General features: G+C 32.4%; 1 protein-coding gene across 1 annotated transcript in view; it reads left to right on the forward strand.

Annotated features, from left to right (window-relative positions):
* CCSER1 (coiled-coil serine rich protein 1) overlaps positions 1 to 21,882 on the forward strand; it is a 1,426,296-nt gene extending 1,404,414 nt beyond the window's left edge. The window contains exon 11 of the mRNA XM_017958858.3: positions 14,198 to 21,882. Within this exon, the coding sequence (XP_017814347.2) occupies positions 14,198 to 14,683 (486 nt within the window). The 3' untranslated portion in view covers positions 14,684 to 21,882. The remainder of the gene's footprint in view (positions 1 to 14,197) is intronic.
* The last annotated feature ends 4,058 nt before the right edge of the window (positions 21,883 to 25,940 follow it).

Raw genomic sequence — 25,940 nt, forward strand, 5'->3', positions numbered from 1 at the left:
TAGGTACTGGGAAAGTTGGTGACCTCTTTATTCATTTTTTGTTCAACAGATACAAGTTCAACAAATAACTTCTAAATGCCAGAACCAGAGCTACCATGATCCACTTTCACCTACGTAGTTGCATTTGAGGGTCTGGAGGCATAATTCTTTATCACTCATCCCCATGCCCAGTCAGTAGCTTCTCAGTTTTCAGAGAAAAAAATAAATTTCAAGAGAAAATGTTTAAGGCCCTTTGGACTAGATATATTAGATTGTTTGTGAAGAGGCATGGTTTCTCAGACCCATTTGGATGGGTACAGGAAAATCACTCTCACTGAGGTAGTATAAATTGTTTTGGGGGCGTTTATTTCATATTGTCGAGACCCTGAGCATAGGATCCAGTCAAAAACACCCGGATGCTGTGCAGTAGATCACTTTTATATCAACAGACTTTTCTAAATAAAAATATCCTAGGGAAAATGTAGAAACAGTATTAACCTCAAAATGTTTCATCATTTGTTCGTATTTTAGGGAAATACCAGTAAAATTTTGTTTTACATAAATCCTGTGAAAAACATTAAATAAATTTTGAGGTCCTAAAGTATATCAATTATAAATTCAGCATGTTAATATTTTTACTATATAAAATTAAAATTTGTTTGAAGTCTATATATTTTTCTTCATGTTTTATTTGTATTTTAACTATACAAACATTAATAAGTTCTTAAAAATTGTTTTGCATTTTTTTCAGAGTCTCAAAAATTTTCTTCTTGCCCATTATGGAAGACATCTGAATTACTAATAATGTGGAACTTTAATTATAACCACTGTTTGTAACACATCTCTGCCTTCATTCTTAACAAGTGTATGCATTCTGAGTTGCCTTTTATTATGCATTTTTACATTGGACCGATTAATTCCTAATTATGTAACCTGTCCAAAATACTGTTTTGTCATGTCACTTACCTCATGATAAACCTTTAATTGACCTTCAATTGATTTAAAATTTCACTCTCTAAATTGGCAGCCAAAAACTTAAACAATGTAGACAATTTACATATACAATATTTTCTTGCTCTATTTCTATGTAAACATCCTACTTCACCTTAGCAAGTAAGTTTGATACTCATTGTTCTCAAAATAGGTCTCATAAATATATATTTACTCCTTATTCATGATGCCCAGGATGCCTTTCTGACTTTTCAGTAATCCAAGATATACTCACTCTGAAGGATTTAGTTGAGATAGCCCCGTATATGATCTTTCTCTCTTTTCCCCAATTCCCTCAATCCCTTCCTTTTTTCACTCATATTCAACAAATGTTTTTCAAACATTTACTTTATATCAGAAACTAGGCTAAGTGCTGGGAGAAAAATTTGACACAATTCTTGCTTTCACAGAGCATGCTGTCTAAATTAGGGATAGGCATTAAGCAAATAAATGCATTATATGTATGTATATACATACATATGCATAGGACAATTGCTATAAAGAAAATGTATAGGTTGTGTTTGCATTTGGAAGGTTTAAAAATAGTATAATTTGAATTAAATTCTGGGTTGTGAAAAGGCTTAAAATTTTCTAGGGACTGAGTTACCTGTCAGGTAAAAATGAAGGGAAGAACATTCCAGATAGAGGCTAAAAGCTTAAAGGACATAAAATACCTAAGGAAGGAGAGAGTTTTTCATGTTTAAGAAACTCAAAGGTGACTAATGTTGCTAGAAACCCAATGATTAAAGAAAAAATTGTCCTAGGAAGAAATTAAAGAGGTAAGTTGGGCTAGATCATTCAGGGTGATGTAGACCATTAGAAGAATTTGTATCTTCTCGAAATTCAGTAGGAAGGTATTGAAAGAAAATAAGAAGGTCAATGGCATGATTAAGCTTGCATTAAAAATTATAGCTCTTTTGTGGTATATGTGTGAAGGTACAAAAGAGTGGATAAAGTCGCACAAGATAATGGTGTTGAACTAGAGGGATGGAGGTGGAGAGTAGTGGGCAGAATATAAATAGAATTGCTGTCAACTAGTGACAGAATGTAGAGGTGGAAGGATAATGTATCAAGTACAATTCCAGAGTTTCTTTGTGGTCTCCACTCATTTATTTGTTCAGCAAATGTTACTGAAGTATTAAGATGAAAACCAGACATGATGCAATTATTACGAGTTTAGTTAGGAAAAAATAAATTGAGATACCAGTAATAAAGTCATGGAGGTAGACACGTGAATGAAAATGAAAAGAAGTTTAGATTAAAGCATATAAGTTTAAGAGTTGTTCACATGAAGTTGGTACGTGTAAAGTTATGTCAATGAATGAGATTTCCTAGGGAGAGTGAAATGAATCTGGACCATGCCACGAAGACCCAAGTGTTTAGTTGGAAAAGTGCCCAGCAATGGAGATTGAGTAGTAGTGACCAGAGAAACAGGAGAGTCACCAGTAGCATGAAATGTCACAAATACCAACTGATAATGGAATTCAAACTGAAAGTGCTTAACTCCATTAAAATGCCTCTTAATATGAAAAGAAAATGTGTAAACTGACAAGTACCCATTTTACTTGACAACTTAGAGACTTTCAGGAGCAAAAGCCAAATTGCAGTGGGATGATGAACAAGGTAGGGGTGGTGGTGAGAAATTGAAGCAACCAAAGAAGGCAATTCTTTTAATCGCTCTGTTTCATGCTTATAAATTATGTTGTACCACACATTTTTCACTAAATCTGGTCTTGACTTAAGATATTATATGATGTTTTAGTGGCTTAATTTTGCTATTTTGATTTTTATTCGTAGTAGTCTAGTTCCTTGAGTAAAAGTAAGTTCTTGGGGGTGGAGTTGCAAACTTAGTTTATTTGAATCACTCATTGTATTTATATTTTGTGAGTTCTCCATAATAATGAATAGATATGAATGAATGAAAGACTAAATAGTAAAGGAAGAAAGAACTGAAGATAATGAGAAATATTAATAAACTTAGCATGGGAGATGCAATCTCTTTTATTAGGACTAGTTTTAGGTTTTGACACTTCTCAGATACCTCTTATCTCACAGTGATTTGTGGGAAATTGCCCAGTATATTCGACATAACACACAATCTACAGAGTTGATTTCTTAGAGAATTCATTTGGTACCTACGTTAGTATCTGCCAATTTGTCTTGATGTTAGAGAGATAACTACCACCTCTGTGACCATCATTTAGATTCACCTTAGCCGTATAATTCCAACATCAGGATCTTTCAACATAGTCTTTATTGAAAATACAGAAGACATCACTCGTGTAGACAGGGAAGACATATTCTCTTCTGCTTTTAGGCAACTTCATTTTGGGGAATCCAGATGTATCCTAAGCCAATATCTTGTTACAATGTCTTTCCTTTTAAATGCAGCCTATTGTAGCACAGCATAGCTAGCAAAGATCAGACATATATATGTTGACTTTATCATCAAATGCTTACTTCTTGATCTTCATTTCTCATAACACAGAACAAAATATCTTCCATGTACTACTCTAACAATTTTTATATTTATCCATCCTTTTTATTTTGTAAACTTAACAGATATAATTTCTGCATATCCATCGTTCATGATATTTGCTGAAATATAACAAAGTGGCTGACATGTACAATTAAATATTCCAGCAAAAATCTTTTGGATGTTGTTTTTATTACATCAAATGCAGATCTTGTGTCTGTGCATGAAAATGAAAGGTGATAGGTTCTGCATGGAAATATCAAACAGTGCTTTAGAAAATCTTGAATTGTTTGTTGCCTTTACCATTAACAATCTTTATAATCTAGGGCGAGTCACACAGTCTCTCTAGTCAGTTTCCTTATAAAATCAAGGTATTAAAATACATTAACTTTAAAGCCTCTCTTGAATCTTGAATTATTTAATATTATATCAAAAAATAAAAATACTCATATTTTCAGTGAGCAAGAAGTTAGGATCTTTGAAATTAATAAAATGAAAACAATTGACATTAATAAAATGAAAATAATTGACAATTATTTTAGATCTTAGCAATTGTAAACTTCATGTGACTCTCATATTTTGTGCTTTGTTGATTTTTTTTCTATTTAAAAATCAATTTTAGATCTTTTTAAGGATGACTAACTTTGAAGCTGGTGGCCCATCTGTTTTCTCTTTGTTAGCAGACTTTTTGAGGCTACTCTGAGTTTGTAAAGAAAATGATTTGCTTTGATAAAGCAGCTTTTCAAGAAGAAAAAAAAATAGCCTTAGATTTTTTTTTCACTCTATAGTAAGTGTTTCTAACACTCATAAACTCATCCTAAGTAGGAAAAAAATGGTTGGCTATTTGAAAAATTGCTATTATTAAATAAACCTCTTATCTCCAAGGCTCAATTCTTTATACAGCAAAAGGATGTATTTTTGAAATTCTATGCTTCTTTAAAAATTGGTTCTAACTTGTATGTAATGATATTCTGACCATAACTTTTTTTACTATAATTAATTCCCCGCTGTGTCTTATTCCTTATTTATACTATGTGAAAGAATTTCAAAAAATTAGGTGCATATTACTTCATTGCAATTCCCAGCTATTCTGTGTGTTTTATACTTCTATACACGTTAGCAATGTTATTTTCATGTTTTAAATTCTTTGAAAGACTTTTAAGTAGTATTATGTTCACCAAACCATCATGCAGAAAATGTAGGTCCTTATTCTTTGTCACATCATTGCCTTGTATATGTCCCCTGAATTTCCTTAAATGACATTTGTTCAACGTAGAATTGTGCATGTTGCTAAAGGAAAACATAACTTATGTCAATTATTAAATCAATTATTAGTAAGAGCCTCAGCTTTCCATGTATAAAAATACCTTTGAAGTAAGGCATCGAAAACCAATCTTAATGTACATTTACAAGAATAAATTGGGATAGTTTGTATGAAAGCCATTTATAATATTTTAAAGTATGGGACAGATGGAATTCTGAAATTACCCGTATTGTTTGTAGTATCCTCCAAAATGTGCTATGTATTTAGTAATATATTGTCTTTATCAGTGGGTCAAGCTTATTCCTCAAAGTAGTTTGCATTACATTGTACTGATACAAAACAACAGATTAATGTTATGAAATTGCTGTATTTTTATTTCACTTCCTTGCTCATATTATCTCTTAGATTAGGTAAATATGTTACTTTTAGAAGTTTCCAAGCAGAGCACACAGGGTAAAATTACTCATAAGATAGAATCATTTAAGCAAGAAATTTAGGGCTCACATTATTTAATCATGGTAATAAGGACTAAAAAAAAAAGAGGTATGAACTATAAGTTTGATTCTTAATCAATTTAATGATATACAGTATATTTGTTTATTCATTTATTAGACTCCAGAAATATTTCTACCACATAAAGCCACAGCGACTGGCTATAAAGCCTATGAATTATTCACGCAAGACATTATGTGAATCTAAATATTTTTTTTGAGATTATTTATTGAGTACTACTCTCATTTAAGAAGCATTTTATTACATAATATGTGCTAGGTGTTGGGCAGCAGGGTGTCTAGACAAGAGGCTCTTTTTTTTTATGTTTTGCTATACTAAGCCACTACAATTGTTCACTATTCTGCATTCCTATGCAAACACAGAAAATTATTTTCTACTCCTTTCCCTCAAGCATATAAATTTAACTTAAATCTTTAACTCATTCTTTCATTTAGAAATCACATATTTCTGGAATACCAGTTGTGCAGAATTATATTTTCATAGATTTCTTCTGAATTGAGACCTTAATCACACTCCTGTTATTGCTTTTATAAGCAATAATTGTCTGAAATTCTCATTTAAATCACCTGTTAACTAAAGAGAATTACTGACACAGAGTGGGTGATTACACATACACACACGCACACTCTCTCACACTTACATTAGTGTTAAAGACAACTTATTGTTCTACAGGATTTGGTTCTGCCTAGAGTTCATTTACTCTAATTATAAACAGAACAGTCAAAACATACACCTAGTGGCTTCTGAGAAAACTGTTGTATGTTTTTACTTTTCCTTTGAAGAGAGAGAGGTGCTGTGATTTTACTCTCTTGGGAGCTCTGCTGGCCTTATTAGCATTCACCTTGCTTATCTCATGCATGTCTTCTAACCCTGTTTGAGACCTAAATGCCCACCAGTAGAATTTAGTATACCCTAAAGAATTTAGAAGCGAGGTTGAACCAGAAGAAGTAATTTCACTCTGCACAATGTGCTCCATTCCACACCTCTTGGTAATTTGTGCAATCTGAAAAAAAAAAAAAAAAATCAGCTCCTGTCTGCCAGAACCTTTGGATGTTTCTTTTTGGTGATTATATCAACTTATTACAGGGCTTCCTGCTTGCAAAGCAGTAACTACTTCTTTACACAATCTCTCTGTAGTAGAGTGTTTCCTAGACCTTTAACAGAACTCTTTATCACTGAAAACAGATTCCACATCTAAGACTCCAAACAGACAACAGCAACGGTGCCAAAACCTTTTGAAGAGAAATTCTATTTCTCAATGATGACAGGAAAAGGGCAGTCTGTTATTTTTAAATGTGGTTTGAGTCTGCATGGGCCCTTTAATGGTTGTACTTGAGAAAGAGGCACATTTTAGGAGTGCCTATTTACTTTACATCAACGCATTACATTGTGAAACATCAAAAGGAACATTTACTTTTTAAGTAGTTTACAAATGCTTTCATAGTCTATTACTACGCTGGATTGATTTATATAAAAGAGATCGTTTTTTAAAAATGAATAATTATAAGGACCCAGAAGAATGACTGGTATATAACAAGGATTATATGTGTTTGCAAACTAAGTAACATAAAAATTGTTAAGGCTTAATTTCACTCTCATAATGGCTATAAATGATAAAAGGATAGAAATTGATGTATAATGGTTTTCTTTCTTGATATGTATATCACTGATCATTTTTATCTGTTTAATTTAGGGAAGCATTGTGGTTTAGGGCAGTGGTTCTCAACTGGAGGCAATTTTGCTGCCATGCCCCACCCCTGGGGGACATTTGGAAATGTGTGGAGACGTTTTTAGTTGTCACAACTGGGTGACAGAGAGGTACCCTGGCTTCTATAGGTACAAGACAAAGATGCTACTAACATCCTGCAATGTACAAGATGGCCCCAGTAACAAGGCAATAAGTAATACATACTTAAACATACAGTATATAAAATGAAAATGCTTGTTTACATTTAATATTTATTGATAAATTTCAATATTTTATTCGGTGAGTAATAATATTTGTACGTGCTTTTATTCAAAGCACTTTTCTTACATGTAATTATATTTAATAGTAGAGGGATAATGGCTTCTTGATATGACAGCATTGCATGTTTCTTTTATTCTGCCTGTAGGTTTTTGTTGATGTATTTATAATTAATTAAATTAATATATGTATTATAGAGTGTATTCTGTCATTTGTTTTACTGCCTCAGCTTATACATTCGTCATTTATTTTCTGAAATAATGAAGTGATCTGCTCAATAAGTCTCCATGCAAGTAGACCAGCGTCAAATGGGTCAGTCAGTTGCTGAGTTTTTATTCTAAAGAATATCTTGCTACTACTACTAAATTACCAAAATTTATTATTTTTATAAATTAGAGAATATTATGACCATTGTCATTTATATTTCAGAAGTTAAAATATTTACATAAAATAGAAGATGAAGGAGTTGAGTTAAACATATTTTAATGTGAGTATTTTTATAGCTCTGGATTTTACCCAAAGATGTGTGTACCCACCATTTACATTTACACAGCGGGGCGGGGAAGCAATTAAAAATTGCAGCCATACAATATCTCCCTTTCAATTCAATTTTTACAGTATTGACAAAATACACTGAAATGTTTTGTTTTTTTTTTATTTGCTTTGATATCTAACACTGTAGATATAATGTCATATTGCTTTGGTGGTTCTGAAAGATATGTTCGATAAGCCATTTTAATAAGGAAAGTCCAGTAGATTATTTTCCAGACTGTGTAAATATTAATGGAGTTCTTAGTAAATGCCAGGTGCTTGTAGGACATGTGTATTCAACATTGAACAAGAAAGCAGTGTCCCTGCCCTTATGAAACTTATATTCTATTTGACCTGGTGTGTTAGTCCACTCTCACGCTGCTAATAAAGACATACTTGACTTAGGAAACTTACAATTATGGTGGAAGGGGAAGCAAACATGTCCTTCTTCATATGATGGCAGGAAGAATTGCTGAGCAAAGGGGGGAACCTGTTATAAAACTGTCTGATCTCATGAGAACTCATTCACTCATGAGAATAGCAGCATGGGGGTCACTGCCACAGAGTGTCTCCCATGACATGTGGGGATTACGGGAACTACAACTCAAGATGAGATCTGGCTGGGGACACAGACAAACCATATCACCTGGGTACCATAATGGGTAGAAGTAAAAGTGTCTATTCTCAGGAATAAAATGTATAGTATTCTCATTGTATATCTTACTTAACCTGCAGGTCTCATTAACAGGACACCATGAACTTATTCAGAATACACATTTCTCAGTGTGAATTACCCATACAAAAGTTACTACTTAGCTTTTACTACAAGAACTGTAACAAGAATAATTCTGATTCACTTTAACATAATTTACTATTTATCTACTCTTTCAATTGAATTCACACTATAAAGTTAATATTTTCATTAATCTTTCAAATTTTTTGGATTATTTTTCTAAATGCAATACCAGTTTTCCTAGGTGGATATTAGGGATTGTTTCAATTTCTCTATTCCTTTAAGAACAATTCTTGTTGTAAAGCAATATTTGTTTTTTTGTTAAGTGGAGAACATTTGCAGGAAAAATATATTTTAAATCAGTGAAAATAATCATATTCAGAGTTCTTATCTATGCAAGCAATTATAACAGAATAATTTTGCCTGATAACATTCATGGCAACTGCCAATAATTTTTACAAAAAAGGGAAAAGGACTTCAGGAAAAATGATAAAACATTATTAAACACTCATTAATCAGTGATTGAAGTATTGCTCCCCTCCCCCATGAATTCTATCATCGTATCATCCAACCTTAACAAATTTGGGCTTTGCACATTGGCATGATTATTGTACTTCTATTTTTCACCAAGAGACAAGTTTTTAATGTAATAGAATCCCTAAATATCAGATTTCATTTTACAATCAAGGCTTTTAACCAGGTTGCAGTTGTAATGGAGTTTAAATTGCCCATGCAAGTGTGAATTGTATCATATCTTCATGTTTTCCTTTCTTTAATTGAGTTATATGCAATTTTGGTGCTACATGTGTTACTAAAATGTTTTTGAAAAGCTTACTGTATGTGATGTCATAACAAACATAATTTTGTATACAGAAAGCCAAGAAAAAAAACAAGGTATAATTTTAATATTAATGAAATACATATTTGTAACTGTCTTGCTTTCAACTCCATGCTTTTTTCTTAAGTAAAAACCCAATGCTTTATGAAATCTAGAGGGGGAATATACCTGTGTGTTGATGACACTGAATCATTTAGAAAGATGCGAAAGGACTGTCAAATGCCAAGCAAGGCAACTGAACACAAAATAAATTGCAATGAGAGGCTAGTGTAACTTATTAATGGATCACACAGGATGAAATAAGTGAATGTGGTTTGTTTATTTGTTTTAAATCAGCATCAGGTGTTTTGTTGGTTTTTTGTTTCTTAGTGGTGTATTAAATAATGATGTGTTTTAAAATTAGTATTTTCTTGCATTTGATGAAATACAGGCTATATGCTATTGTAAAGAAATGAGAGGAAGACAATTAAATAGTAACAATGAACTGATTTTCTTATAATGTGCACGCTTGACTGATTAATCACTAGATTTTCCATCCTTTCATCCTCATTAGGAATTCTACGGATAGGCAATAATCTAGCTGCATGACAACTAAATTGTGCAGAATCTGACATAATTACATGAGTTTCAGGAGGGCTTAATTCTGATTTTGAGAAAGATGTGGCTAGACACATGCACTGAACTTTACTTTCAGGGATCTCAAGTTCTTCAAAGTAATAAACATCGATTAACATCATGATATGGAAATTATTTTCCTCTGGGCCAAGGCAATGAAATCCAAATGTGTATATATATATATGTATATATACATATAAATATATACCCAAATCTATCTATCTATCTATCTATCTATCTATCTATCTATCTATCTATCTATCTGTCTATCTAGATTCCCATCCTCCCAATCCAAATATATATGCCAAAATATATTTTAATATTTTACGTCAAGAGGATGTTTCCTATGTATTTCTAAACATATTCCAAAACATGTAGCATAAAATATATATTTTAAACCTACAATTTTAGAATTGGAAAGCAACTAAATGATTGTTAGAGTTTCTTCAAGATCTAAATTCTATTGTCTTACATTTTATTCACTTGATTCAATGGACTTAGAAACCGAAGCCCAGAATAATTAATTTGTTCTTCATTCCATGTTGCACAGCTCAACCGTAGCACAACCAACATTACAGTCTTTTGGCTCGAGGTTTAGTGTTATTTCTATTAGCTCAAATTGTCCTGTAATATATTAAACACACAATAGGATAATTAGTGTAGTGGATGGTATGATATGCCTCCTACTTTTCCCTTTCTCTGCCTCAAACAAATACACTTTCAAGACTGAAGTCTATTTTTTTCTGTTGCTGAGAGTGTTGACAACTGATAGCTCTCAAGTAAATTTCTCTCCAAGAATTTCCCTGCTGAAAAAAAAAAAAAAAAGCAAAACCAAAAAACCTACTCACCCACCCAATACCATAGCCCCTCCCAGGGCCTGCCAAGTCCAATAACTGGATGATGGGATATAAGACTCTTATCCACTTGCCTGAATTGGAGACAACTATTAAGAACCATCCCAAATTCAGACCTCACTGTGTGATCAGTTGAGCTAGTGTAATTGCACAGAATTTAATTTCTCACTCTGCCTGACTCTGCTTTCTTCATTCTACATAGTTGTTGGCCTAAGAACACTCCACAATACATTTCTTACAAATATCTGTCTCAGAGTCTGTGGTCTGTAGAACCAAACTACAACAATAAATATAAAATTACTTGAATTTTCTAGAGAAAATGACTTTGCTTTATAAAATACAGATAAAAGTGTTCCAAGTGATTAGCTTCTAAAGGATGAAATAAATACCTCTCAAAGTAGTTTCAAGCTCTGTTAGTTACATTATATAGTTACTGTGATGATGATGATTATCGTTGTTGTGATTAAGGTAACTACATTCCAGGTATATTAGGCATTTTATAATCAAGCATATCATTAAATATTTATAATAATCCTTTATGAAAATATGGATAAAATATAAAACTTCATTTCTTAGATGAGGAAATTGGCAGCTTAGGAAGCTTATGTAACTTGCCATGTTCACTAAACTAGAAAGTGTCTGACTTGAAGCTGACTTAAGGTAGCATTTGGGTCTTATATGAACAGCACTCTTTTGCATCATGTATGTAGCACCTTGTCCTCCGTGTGTCCAATAAATATTTATCACAAGAATAAATGAATTCATATATATCTGACCAAACCCATACTATTAACCCCTACACAGTGCAATCTCTTATGTACAGTATGAGCTTTGTAGCTAATGGTAAACATCACAGAGAACTTAAAAAAACAAACAAAAACCAAGAGCAAAAAAACTAACATGTCAAAAACAAACTATGCCAAATAAACATAAATGCTTGATTTAAATGTGTATTTTCCTTTAAAAAAATGAGAGTAGGAATCCCTATCTTGCTTCTTTTGATAGTAAATCCACGTGCCTCCTAATTACCAGATATTGTACCAGAGAAGGGATGCTGAGGCTGCCTGTGTGACTGAGTTATTTGATCCTTTTCAATATGTCTTTTTAAAACTGTATATTCAATTTTATATAATATGCCAGGAGAATTAAAATAGTCACATAAAGAAAACAATGAATATTTCCTCAAAGGTAATCTTAAAATAGTGGAAATGAAGTCTACACCTACGATTTTTACTTTCATAGGCAGCATCTGTTGAAATAGAAATGAAAAAGAAACTTAACCAGTGGTATTATCATTATGGACTTATTACTGTTGTGTTCACCCCCAATTTTTTCCACAATATTTCATAAGCAGCACCCATGATATGTCTAACATTTGGCCACAGATATTGAGCACAAGGTTGACTTGGGGGTTGGTGGGTAACAATTAAATAACATGTAAGTTTACAGGGATGGAGAAAAAATAAAAGATCACATTTCTAATAGGTCCATAGCCTAGAGTGTTGGAAAAGAGCCAAGAAGAAGAAAGTGAGCTAGATAAGTTCCCAAATGACAAAAATTGAATCAAAATAGTTTATTCCTTTTACTCCTAAAAAGTCTGAGGCATCTCTTGTGAGTCTTACAATATTTCCTTTCTACACCAAATTACCAGCCTACCTATGTCAACTCCAAATCTAAGGAAAAGTTAAAACAGCATATTAGAAGTCATGGAGTGGGGGGAGTCTGCTGTAAGTAGCTTATCACAAAAATATAAATGAGTAAAGATGACATCACAAACATCAAGACAATAAAAAGGAAAGGCCTGGGTAGGAAAATCCTTCCCTCTAAAATCACTGAGTATAAGTACGTCCTAGGTGGGTCTTTGTTTGGTAGAAAAGAAAAGGAGGGAGATTTATTTCAATAATAATCATTTTGAGGCATTAGCTCATATTACACCATTTTCCTGCATGTAATTAATTTTAGAAAAATGTGATGAAGTTTTTAAAAATTCCCATGGAAATACTCGAGGAAGAAGGAACTGGTAGATAATCAAGCAGACGGCCTGTCCTACAGTAGCTTAGGATAAAATCAAACTCTGTGCTACAATCTTCCAATCTGTATAATGGAAATAAAAAAAGCTACCTCAAAAAGCTCTTGTGAAGAGTGAATATATAAGAGCAATAGCAGAGTGTTTGAAATATAATACACATGCAATAAATATTATGTCTTATCTCAAATAAACTTTATTCAGAAAATATTTATTAAATGGTTAATGTGTGCCAGGCAATTGTGTCAGGAAGAAAGAGTAGAAATGAAGAGAAATGGATGACTTGAGATTATATTTTGTAAATAGCAAGGACCTGATATTAAGGTATATGAAGAAAAGAGAGAAAAGAATAATTTTCAGGTGTTGGCCTGAATGTGGTGCCATTTACTGAGAAGGGAAATCCTTGGGGAAGAATGAGTTTCACAGTTGAGAATCAAGTTTTGCTTTATTTGGTTTGATATTATGCCAAATTAGTAATATTCATATAAGCAATATTAATCAAACCAAAAAGTGATGATGGCTAAATAAGCAAATGAGCCTGCTGCTGTCTATAGTGCTCTTCTCTCTTCTCCCTTGTCTATTTCTCTTTATTTTTATCCTCCTTCTGTGTAGCAACAATAAATCCTTCCTATTTTTGCAAGCAGAACAATTAAGCCAGCCAGTCTCAGTTTTTACCTCAATGTGTTTTTCTACACAAACATAGTGCTGTCTTCAGGAGGAGTATGGGTGCTAGCTTGTAACCTTTGCTTCTTCACAGCATGATTCAATGAACTATGCCTTGTTTTTATTACTAGAGTATACAATTTTTATGAGCAAGAAGGGGGCATGGACTTGTGGACCTGATATTGATTAACAAATTGCATCCAAAAGTCTAAATGAACCATGTATTGAAATTCTATTGGTCTTCTTAAGTTATTGTAGTTACTTGGGTGTTTTCAGTTCCTTTAATTTCTCGCTTACCACTTTGGTGATACAAATCATGATACTGATAATTCTATAAACTCTCTTGTCATGTATTTAAATAACTATAGCATATTAAACCAACAAAAACTAATGGCCTCATATGTCTATATTCATCACTTATTAAAATAATCTGCATTTTCATACCGTGGTATCTCTTCAGATCAAATATATCTTCCACCTTTTACTTAATAAAATAATCTGTATTTTCTGTGAAGCTATATAATTCAAATTTAGTAAATTAGATAAACAAATGTCAAAGTGCCTTTTAGAGCAAATTAACCATTCAATTACTATCTGTAATAGTATTGCACTGGAAAATTTAATCCCATGGATAATTGTATTGAAAATTTAGGGGTTCAGACACAAATGTATAAATACCACTCTGTATTGTATGTATGTTATGAAAGTGTTTTTTTAAGACATCTTTTTCTTTCTGTGTCTTACCATAGGCTACATATCGAAATCGAATTGTGAGCCAAAATCTCAGCACAAGGGACAGAAAAGCAATGCATACTCCCACCGAGGACCGTTTTAGGTATTCGGCAGCGGACCAGACAAGCCCTTACAAAAACAAGACCTGTCAACTCCCAAGTCTATGTTTAAGTAATTTCTTGAAGGACAAGGAACTAGCAGAAGTTATCAAACATTCAAGAGGAACTTATGAAACCCTCACTTCAGAGGTTACACAGAACTTACGGGCCACCGTTGGGCAGAGCTCTCTGAAGCCAACAGCTAAGACAGAAGGGCTCTCCACGTTCTTAGAGAAACCAAAGGACCAAGTTGCTATGGCCCGACAGCATTCGACCTTCACAGGCAGGTTTGGACAGCCACCCAGAGGGCCAATCTCTTTACACATGTACAGCAGGAAGAATGTGTTTCTCCACCACAATTTACACAGCACTGAGCTGCAGACCCTAGGCCAGCAGGATGGGTAATTAAATCACCCTATTCCTGTCTTTGGGTAGGATAAAGATGGTTAGTGTTTCTCGTGCATAGTTCATATTAAAATTGTCATGTACTTTTTCTTACATTTTAGTTATAAACAAAGACTTGTGTTGTTGGATTTTTTTCTTAATAATAAACAAAGACTTGTGTGGTTTTTTTTTTTTTTTTTCTCCAAGAGTGAAAGTTTGAGCATGTTAATTGAACTAGGTTGAATTGCCTTGAAGACTTTACTATATATGTGTATAATAAATGGGACCATCATGATCGTTTATATAGTCCATAATTGATCCATTTTTTACCTCTATCACTTACTGATATGCATTAAGGTTTCAGAAGATAATATCAAATAGCAATCCGTTCACTGTTAATGGCGTTACTATAAAAGTAAACCTGATGAACAATAGATAAAGGAAATAAAGAATTTTAAATTACATAGTTAATAGAAGGAGGAAAAAAGAAGAATGTTAATGTCTTATATTTGGTGGTATATTTATTTGAAGAATGTGGCTTGCTTGCATGTAACCTAGAGATGTGTCTGTCTCTATTACATACATTCAAGCTCATCTTGTGATGCTAGTAAGGGGAAAATGGCTGTATCTTTTTTTCCTTTAAACATTTAGTTCATACTAGTTCACAAAGGATTTCAGACAGAGTAATTGCTAGCCAAATAGAGAATGACAGCTCTGATCTTTGAAAAATTTTGCTTTTAGTTTTTGTTATTGATGTTGAAGTACCGTGACATAACACAAGGTGATAAAGTTGGTCAAATTTTGTCAAATGATGCATAAAGACTGACATGCTATATTCTTTGAGCCACTGTCATGGCATTTTTTCAAAATTTCAAGGATGAAACATTCTAAGAAAATTATTCTTTTTCTTTACTTTCCTTATTTTTTAAAATGTTCTTTTTTTATGTAGATCCAGTTTTGGTTTATGTACATCAACCCATATCTATAATTTTATGAATGGAGGAACAGAAAGTTGATGTTTTAGTAGCCAGTATATAATATTCTGACTATGCAGAAATCTAGATTTAGAACAAAAGGTAAAGTAAATGTGAACATTGGTAATTTGATCTTAGAAATCAGCTTCTAACAGGAATATTTAAAACCCATTTGATGGCAAATATTTCTCATTGACAATTAAGGCCCAAATATGTTATAATGTCTTATATACTTATGTGCACATGAGATAGATCAATATATGAATTGATCTATGGATAATTCCGTCATGTTTAATTAGTAGCAGAGCAGAATCATAGAGTACAATTAAATACATAAATACATGATTTTTAAAAGACTAATAGGACTCAAGGCTGCAGTTTTCTTATACACATCAGAGCTGTTAAGTATATCCACATTAGCCATAGTTCATGCAAATTGAAACTGTCATACCTACTGCATGATCTGTTTCCCTTGCATTTTCTAACAGACAGAATCTGTCAGCGTGCACAAGCAAGATGAATAAAGGGAAATTGAGATAGCAGTTTTAGCATGGCATCTGACACCTTGCTTAAATTAAAGCTATGTGCAAAATGCATCTCTTATTATAAAAATGTATTTGTGCTCTGTGCTTTGGGGAAAAGCCATTAGACACCCCACTCCTGAGCTTTAACTACTGAACTTTGATACATTTGCAGACTTTGATTGGAACTGATAAAGTAAGGAGTCTAGTTGACATGTTGTACTTATAATTTTGGTTTTCCAAAGAAACACACATGTGCATCAAGGCAGACGTTTGCCAAATGCTTTCTTTCTTTGCGTGTTTGTAATTCTGCCAAAAGAGAACAATACACACTGCAAATTGCTTGACTTAATGAGATTGCTATCTAAAGTTCCCACCATACTTTGGAAGCTATAACGTTCATGCAGATATACACTTTGGGCTGGGCAATATTTAAGAAATGATAGGAAAATAGAAAAATGATGATTATTAATTGTGGAATTCAGCTTGATTTGTCCTAAATGTTGGTGTCTGTTGCTAGAGTATTTTAAATCTGTAAATAAATAAGCATGATAAAATAATCAAGGATTTTTTCCCAGGATATGGAAGAACTATGTATCACAAATAATGTTTTTGATTTGGACTTTTGGAGTTGATAGTTTTGTTTTCCTGGAAGATAGACTTTTGAATTATACTTTATAAAAATAATCTATTTAAAGAAGATCTGTCATTTAATAGACATTTTAAGAGATGTTTTAAACACTAATATTTTCTTGAAAAATCTTTTTTAAAGCTGAATCATTCAAAAGAAAACCTGGATTAAACAGTTCGATTTTAAAAGGAAGGGTATTTTTTGGAAATATCATCTTAAAGCTGTTTTGTATCAGTATTTTCAGCATTGTTATAATATTATTTGTAATACTAAGTGTAACTCAGGCCTGGAGAAGGTGTAAGCCCACTATGCTAGTGTACATCAGTAACTGTAAAGCAGGGGTTCTTTGTAAGTTCCTCTTGTGTATATATAGTAACATAACAATGGCATGTGGGCATTCTTTCAGTGAATTGATTTCTTTGTACTAAAATCTCTAGTTTTCTAAGACAGTTCCATGTATAAAAATGATTTATACATTTCTCCAAGGCGGTACATATCCAAAGACATGACACCAGGGGGAAAAAGTGCTTGTTTTTCTGATGGAAGCAGTGGTCTTTTCTTTTCCTTCCTCTTTCTTTTGTGCATGTGTATGTGTAGCTAAGCCTAAATAACCCTGTAAAATTTCTGCTGCAAATTGTCTCTTCTGAATTTAGAATGTGTTTTAAAGGAACACTTAGGAAGAGAAATACCTTGAACAAAAGCTGTTTCCACCTGAAATAAACTGTTCCCATTTTTATAATTACTGGAACATGAAACTGTATTTCTATGAACTCAGTGATTTTTTTCCGTAAAATTATATGTTAAGAGAGTCACCACAAAACTACAAATTCTCTCGAATTATTTCTGCTTCTTTGGAGCACCATAGTCTTTGTTCAAATCACAACATGAAACTGTTGCTGCAATGCTAAAGATGTGAATCTACCACTATCAATATGGTCAGGGTAAAACCTGGAGCCACATATTCAAGTTATTTTTGTTACCTAATGATTGACATGAAAATAAAATAGTAAGCCAATATTAATTTGTAGGCATAGTTGCCCAACTTCAAATGTTTACAAAGATTTTCATGATTAATCTGGGTTTATGACCTGGGCTCTTCCCCTTATGTTTTCCAAGATTTAATCCTAAGCCATTGTCATTATTTCCTGAATGTTGACCTCTCATTGAACTCATAGGAAATTCCACATTTTGTTTTGTTTAATTTGTCTTGTTTAATAGAGATAATAGCCATACACCTCTCTCCAGAAAAAGTTTTTTTTTAATTATGATGATATATTTAAGATTCACATGTCCAGGATAAATGATTACATTCCACTAGTCCTCTCAAGAACTTTCTTGGTAACTTAGTTGTTGATTAAACAGTAGGAACAGTTTGTTGAATGGTTAGTATTATCTCTCCACATCATTCGTCAGCATCACCTTCTCATTATCAAGAAATAGTAACCCATAGCATTGGATAACTTGGAATACTTAGCATAATTTCATAATTATAATCTAAATTGTTTATACTTTTTCACTTTCAGAACTTAACATTCTAAACAACTATAGAAGGAAGTGTTTCAAAGTAACCCTAATATTCAGTTGAACCACATACACATAGATGAAAGTAGAAAAGAAAGGGCAATACGTGTGAAGATGATATCTATGATTGCCATTCATGTTACTGAATCACATGCCCCATGACCAGGGGTTTTTCCCTCACTGATAATATTAGCTCAAATGTAGCACCCATTCATTTATACCAGGATTTTTATTGCTATCTAAGACTTGACTTTATTTAGGCATTATTATCAGGTCCTGTTATGTATTTTCATATGCATATATATATTTTTGTATAAGAAATATTTCAATCACACGTAATATTCTTGGGAAATTTACCTCTCCTAGAGTTTAAACTTTTTAAAACATTTCTTGTTTGTTTCCCATGTGCTAACTTTATCATGACAACTCTAGGCTGTAGAAGGCTTAATATAAAATACAAACTAGTTTTGGTTCTTATAAAAAACTGATTTCAGTTAAGACTGGTCATCTTTTTAAAAAGCTGAATTACACTGTAGTATAAAAGCAAACAGTCAATGAAGCAACCAAACAAAGAAACTCTATTCTCTAATAATATTCATCATTGCCAAATATTTATTTTTGAAATCTTATTCTGTGCCAACATGTTGTTTCACCATGTTAAACTGCATACATACCCATGAACTATTTATTTACAATACACTGGACCTCGTTAAGAACCCAGTTCTATTTCCAAGGCACGCAGCCCGAAACCAAAAAATTTAACGATAACACTCTGTAGTTGAATTATCTGTGGAAAAGAATGAAGGCAGTTCACTCTGTTTAAGATGTGGAGAATTTCCTACAAACAGTTAAGGTGAAATAAAAATCATTAATAGAGAGTAGGTTCCTTCCATTTGAGTAAGTGATGTAGAATATGGGATACCATGGTTCTTTTTAGAGCATTTTCAGTGTAGCCTCATTAACTTCTCCAATTTAATACGACATACATACTTCTTCCACTTGAACATAAAATTCAAGAATAGGAACATCCTACATCTATCATTCTTTCCAAACATTACCTCTTTAGTAAACTCAGGTTGCTATAACAATACCATGGAGTAGGCAGCTAAACAGCAGTTATTTGTGTCACAGTTCTGGAGACGAGGAAGTCTACGATTAGGGTGGGGCCGAATAAATTATTGGTGAGGATCTGCTTCCTGGTTTGCGTGGAGGAGAAAGAGCTCTGGCCTCTTCCTCTTCTAATAACTACAATAATTTCATCATGGGGGACCCACCCTCATAATCTCATCTAAACTTAATTACTTCCCAAGGGCCCCAGCTTGAAGCACCATCACACTGGGGATTAAGGCTTCAACATATGAATTTTGGGGGGATATAAAACTTTAGTTTATAGCACTCATTTTCAGGTCAAAAAGCCCACTTCTCTAATCACATACTTCAATAACTAGTTAGATAATTATTGTTTTACACTTTTGTAGATTAGATCAGAGACATTAGGTAATTTTCCCAGGACACACAACATGCATTTTTATTTAAACTGGATTTAATAACCCTTGAACTTTCCATTTATATCATGCTTATCTCCAGAGTAGGATCTCTCCTAAGGAGGCAGAGTGATTTAAGCAAACATGTGCTGCTTCAGTCTCCTTTACTCCTAAATTTCCATTGATATTGCTAGGGACAAAAAAATTAAGCAATGATCTATTTTAGGAAATCAAAATACTGCACATTGAAAAACAGTTTTAAAACAATTATTGACGTTTAGTTTAATAAATACAGAATTTTGAGAGGACATCTCTTCTATTTCAAGGTTACCTCCCAGAAAAACTGACATTCTAATTTTCTTCCCTTGAAAGGAATTGGAAAAAATACTAAGAAATGATTTTATGTTTTTTAAAGTAGCAGGCAAATGAAGTGTCTAACAAAAGGAAAGCATACAGTAAATGAAAAATAAACTAGCTATCAGATTGTCTTATCTTTTCTTCATAGGACATTGACACAGACATCATCAAATTCCTGTTTGTATTGCCTTATACATGCTTAAAAAACAAGATATTTACAAAAATATTTTAGATATTCCTATCTAGGAACTAAAATTACAGCTGATTTAGAATTTGCTTAATTATACAGAAGGAATTGAAATGAGGAATACAAATTTACTTGTCCAAAAGTTTTAAATAAAATGTATTTTATTTTGTAGTCAATTATATATACCAAAATAATGTCTGAATAAGATATAATCCTGTCATGAATTCTCTCTTCCAAAAAAGAATACAAGAGAATTGAATATTATCTTAGTTAGACCCTATTTTTAAGGAAAAAATACGCCCTATATGATATATTCTTAGATATATGGGTTTGAGATTATTAACATTAGTGTTTTTTTTAATTCATCTCTAAAAGTCTAAAAATTTAGTGAGAAAGATAATAAATAGAAAATTACCCTGGAAATTATAATTTTTAGCAATATGGAATGCAATAGTATAATTTTTTTGTGGCTCTTGATCTCCTAAGAAGAATAGTGATTTTATTTAATGAAAATTTCTTAATTTGGTTAATATGCTAAGAAAAGATTGATATATTTAAGCATGGTGATTAGAAAAATATGCATATTTCCTGCTCATAATAAATGTTAAAACAACAAATTAGTTGTGTGGTACCTGACTGCTTTCAATATGAAATTAATTTATTTTGAACTTGTCTTGATGATAGATTGAGTTACACATGCATTCATATTGAGCATAAAGCATTGTGATTTACTTCTAGGTTCTTGAGGGTTGTGACAATTGGAAAGTGACAAATCAGCCACTTATTTCATCAGCTAGTTGACACAATTTATATTTCTACTTTCCTTACCATCAGGGTTTTTTAAATTTCTGATATATAGAAATACCATGCAAAGGTCTCCAGGGACCATTAGAAGAATATACTGCTATATTTAATGTCAATAGATCTATACCATAGTATAAAAATACTATACTGTTTTTATCTTCATTTATTAAAACTCATTACAATTCAAAATTCAAAATATATTTCACAACATTTTGACTTTCTAGTTTAAGAAACCCTGTGACAGCACAAAAATGCAATTTTTTCCCTAAATTCCATCTTTATCAACACACACACACACACACACACACACACACACACTTACAGTTTTAAAAACTAGTAGAAGATGGATAATTTAGTACAGTTACTGAAGCATTTGAAATGATACACGTATATGTATCCATTTGGCATCCAAACTGGCCAATAGGGAAGAACATGCAGTTAAAATGCTCCTGCAATGCCTTGAAAGTACACTCCAACATCTTGTGTTTACAGGGCCTCACAGCTTCACAGTAAATAGTGTTCTTCTGCAGTGTACTTTCATATAATGCAATTTAAATAAGTTGAAACAAAGCATTATGGTATATTTTATAATTTATATTTAATGTTATGTTATGGTTTAAGAATCAAGCCATTTTCCTGATGATAGAAAGAATTCTTTTTAATTATAAACTTTATTTTCTATAAAGCATATCAATAAGCAATGTATATGTTTTTTCTATTATATTACTGAAGGTGTTAAACTTTAGAGTTATTTTGAAGACTTTATGAGAACTCATAAACTCTATTTCTAGAATTTATTGGTATATTTTAAAAACCCTTTGATTATAATTATAATCAATCAGCATTTTTTCAGATTAATTATGTAGATATTTCTCTCTTAAATTTCAGTCATGAAACAGGAATTTTAAAATGTTTAAAATGAAATATTGATGTATCTAGTACTTATTATTTATATATTTTTTCAAATATCCTCATTTTTTATCTTATTTTAAATGACTCTTGCATATCTCATTCCCTTTTATGATTCTTTCTTCTCTAATATAGCAAATGCTTTGACATTTGTAGTGATATTATCAGTTGAACAGGTATCATAGCATTTTATGTACAGAAATGACACAAGTGAATATTACAGTTTAAGGGAGATTTAAGGTTATAATCACTTTTCAGAAGATGTCTGTGAAAAGTGAGAACCAACTTTTAGACAGAAAGTTATCTGAGTTATTACTTTATCCACGTGTAATGTTTGATTTAGTTTCATTTGTAGGCCTGTACCTAAAATTTAACAATAAGAAAGAATGTTGCTTTATTTTAAAACACTACTTATATTACACTGGTAGTCATATGACCAAAATCTAAAAACAAATATCAAAACAATAAGATGTTAAGAGGTACTTCTGAATTCTGTGGACCCAACATTATATATTTTCCATTAAAGAAGAGCTGGAAAGAAAGGGAAATATATATGTAAACGCAGTCTTGAATTCTTCTGGTGAAGAATGAAACACGACCATAGCCTCTAAATTTGAGCTCCTATCATTTTTCAACTAACTGGCTGTTTTTAAAGAGTCTGTATTGGATATATTAGGTCATATGCTGGCAAAAGTTTTATCTTCATACAAAGAGACCAGATGGCTTAAGAGTGGACCTGATATCTTTAGACCCAAACAAATACCACTTAAGTCGATTTGATAAAGCTGTAGCACCATCTTATCAGCCATCATCACTGTTTTGTTTTTAAGTTCTATCGTGAGAATATTATATTGGTAAAGAGAACATGGCTGGGCCTGGGCAACATGGAGAGACCTCATCTCTATAAAGAAAAAAAAAATTAGCCAGATGTGGCGGCATACACCTCTAGTCGCAGCAACTCGGGAGGTTGAGGCAGGAGCATTGCGAGAGCCCAGAAAGTCCAGGTGGCAGTGAGCCGAGATCACATGACTACACTCTAGCCTGGGCAACTGAAAGAGACCTGATCTCAAAAAAAGTGAAAAGAAAAGAAAATATGGCTCATTTGCAGAGGCTTTCATGTCTCCAAAAGCTGCAAATTTAAATATTTTAAGCCATAAATTCAAGGATTGTTGTTCATGTAGAAAGTAAAATGAAGAGTGGCATTTATAATCACCTAAGACTAGATGTTGTCTAGTGAGATTATAACAGATGTTGTTGAAATTCAATTCCGAATTGGAATGTGAAAGTCAGAGAGCCAATTGAAAGTATTAGTAGAACACAGGAAGTCGATGCAGGATATTTCCAGATCAACTGAGACAAACCAACATCTGATTATTCAGTGAGAATAACATCAGCCCATCCTTTCAGACACAAGAGCTGAATGTGGAGGGTTTTAGAAGAATCTTTTCATAACGAAGCTCAGAAACTCATGAAGCCATTAAAATCACTCATTAATATGACAGGTAAACTCTTTATATAGCTCTGGGCAATCGAGGTAAAATTGGAGTTATTGTAAATATGCAATTCAGTTTCATCCTAAAGAGGCTTATACTAATCTTTCAAAGGATGTTGTACAAACACTTCTTAGAAAGGAACTGTCTACCTTTTTGGAAATATGGGTTCAAATGTATATACTGTGAATCACTCGACTGTAGAAGGTGATGAAACACTTTCCCAAGATGTTTGATGAATTGTAAGGAACTTGGAAATATGGTTAGGAAAGAAAGGATTTGTATCATTGTTCTTAAAAGCAATATCATAAATTGTAGAATTATGGTCTAGTCAAACGATGTGCCCTTAAAACAGTCACATATGTCCATTTTCGGTAGCTCTAAACCTAGTTGGAGAAATGAATCTGAAAATATTCAATAAATAGAGCAGTTGAAGGCAGCATAATGTCTGAGTTCAAACTCCATCTGACAATTTCTTGTCAGGTGCCCTTGGAGCATTTTTTATCTCCATTTTTTCATCTGTGAAATGGGACAATAATGGGATACCTTATATGATTTGCATGAAGACTGAAAAATAGGGTCTGTCACAGAATAAGAATTTAGATGCTTCATCAATCACTTGCCCACTCACTCAATCAATCATTTGCACTTCCTAGTAGGTGGGAATTCTTTGAAGTATTTGACTTTCTCCAAGTTTATCAACCCATGAGTATTGATGATGCTATCACAGAAAAAAACTGTTTAAGAGAAATCCTAGCAAAATATCAAAAATTCTATAATCTCTGAAAGTTTCAAATTTTTCCTGAGTGTTTTTGTAGAACTTCATGATTCAAACACTGTTTTGATAATGAAAGGATTTGCACAAAGACTTCTGAAATTTCTGTATTCTTTTAAAAAATGAAATCTTATCTTTAGTATCAAGTTCTTTGGTTACCATATAATGTTTCACTAATGTTTATCTTGCTGAAGATAATGTTGCTTCCAAACATGGGGAGCCTACCGCATGTTTAAAACAAAAATGTTTCAAGCTTTTACAGAGCTATTTATTTTTTACTATGTTTTGTTTCATACACACAAAAAAATGTTTCCTGTTCTGAAACTGCTTCATTATCTATTAAAAACAAAACTCATGAGAATGCTTGCTGAAATGTCAATAACTTACTGACTTTACAGAGTACCATAGTATATAACAATGACCAAAAGCCACTGTCTCTTAACAGTATGTTGTGCTTTCACTGACTGACAGAAAAGTAAAATGTAATAGCAAAGATTTTGGTCATTTGTATTTATTATATTGCATTTTAAAGAGTCAGAGTGTTCCAATTCTATTTCTCCAATAGTTCTTTAATGAGATAGCAGTCTTATAAATTACCTCTCATTAAGCTTTCTCTCAGTATGTGCATGGAATCCTTAAAGCTTACATTAGGAATAATAAATTCTGAAATTTCCACTAAAAGTTCTGATGTTGGAAGTCTTCCTAATCTATGCTTTGTGTAGGCAAAATGACAATTGAACATAGGATTTATAATTAATAGGGTTGCAGTCACTCAGAGGAATGATCTACACTATAAAAATCTATCCTTTTTAAAAATTAAAGACAATTTTACTATTCCTGGATAAAACCAATATGTTAACTTTATTACATTACATGAATAATCAGGTTTGTTCATGTGTTTATGCAACCCACATTCATGCTGGTTACCTACCATCTGTCAAATAGTGTGATCTGCACTTAGGGTGCAAAGCAGAATAATAATTGACCTATATTTAAGTGTTTTACACATATTAATATGTATATATACATATATAATACACACAGTGAACAGAAGCTCTGTCTAGTAGCTGAAATAAATTTTTATTAATTATAATAATGCCTAACAATTACTGAGTGATGTTCTGTACAGGTAGGCACTATATTAGATACTTTACATATGTTTTTTTTTAATCTAATCTCACAGGAAGGCTATGGGCAAATATTTATATTATTATTCCTATTTTGCCTTTGGGAACAATAAAAATTAGGAAGTGTCTCAAGTCACACAACCAGTAGGAGGTACAGATGACTATTATATCAGACAGTGCTATTCAATATTAACATAGAACAGAGCAAAATTATTTCTTCCAGAGTTATTAAGAAAGGTTTGTAAATAATCTGTGCAGATATTTTATATTTGAAGCAGAATTTTGAGATGGAAAAATAGGACAATTATGAGTCGTCCTAACAATACTTTACCTGCTAGCATAGAAAACCATGGACATTGAATATGGACTTTAGACTGAGAGAGCAGTGAATTCCAGCTGTATACATTACTGGTTATATAAACTTGGCAAAATTGTTGATTTCTATATATCTTAAATTTTCTGAAATGTAAAAGTGTGGCTAATAATTTCTACCACAAA

This window comes from Papio anubis, chromosome 3 (assembly GCF_008728515.1).
Source record: "Papio anubis isolate 15944 chromosome 3, Panubis1.0, whole genome shotgun sequence".
NCBI classification, from domain to species: Eukaryota; Metazoa; Chordata; class Mammalia; order Primates; family Cercopithecidae; genus Papio; species Papio anubis.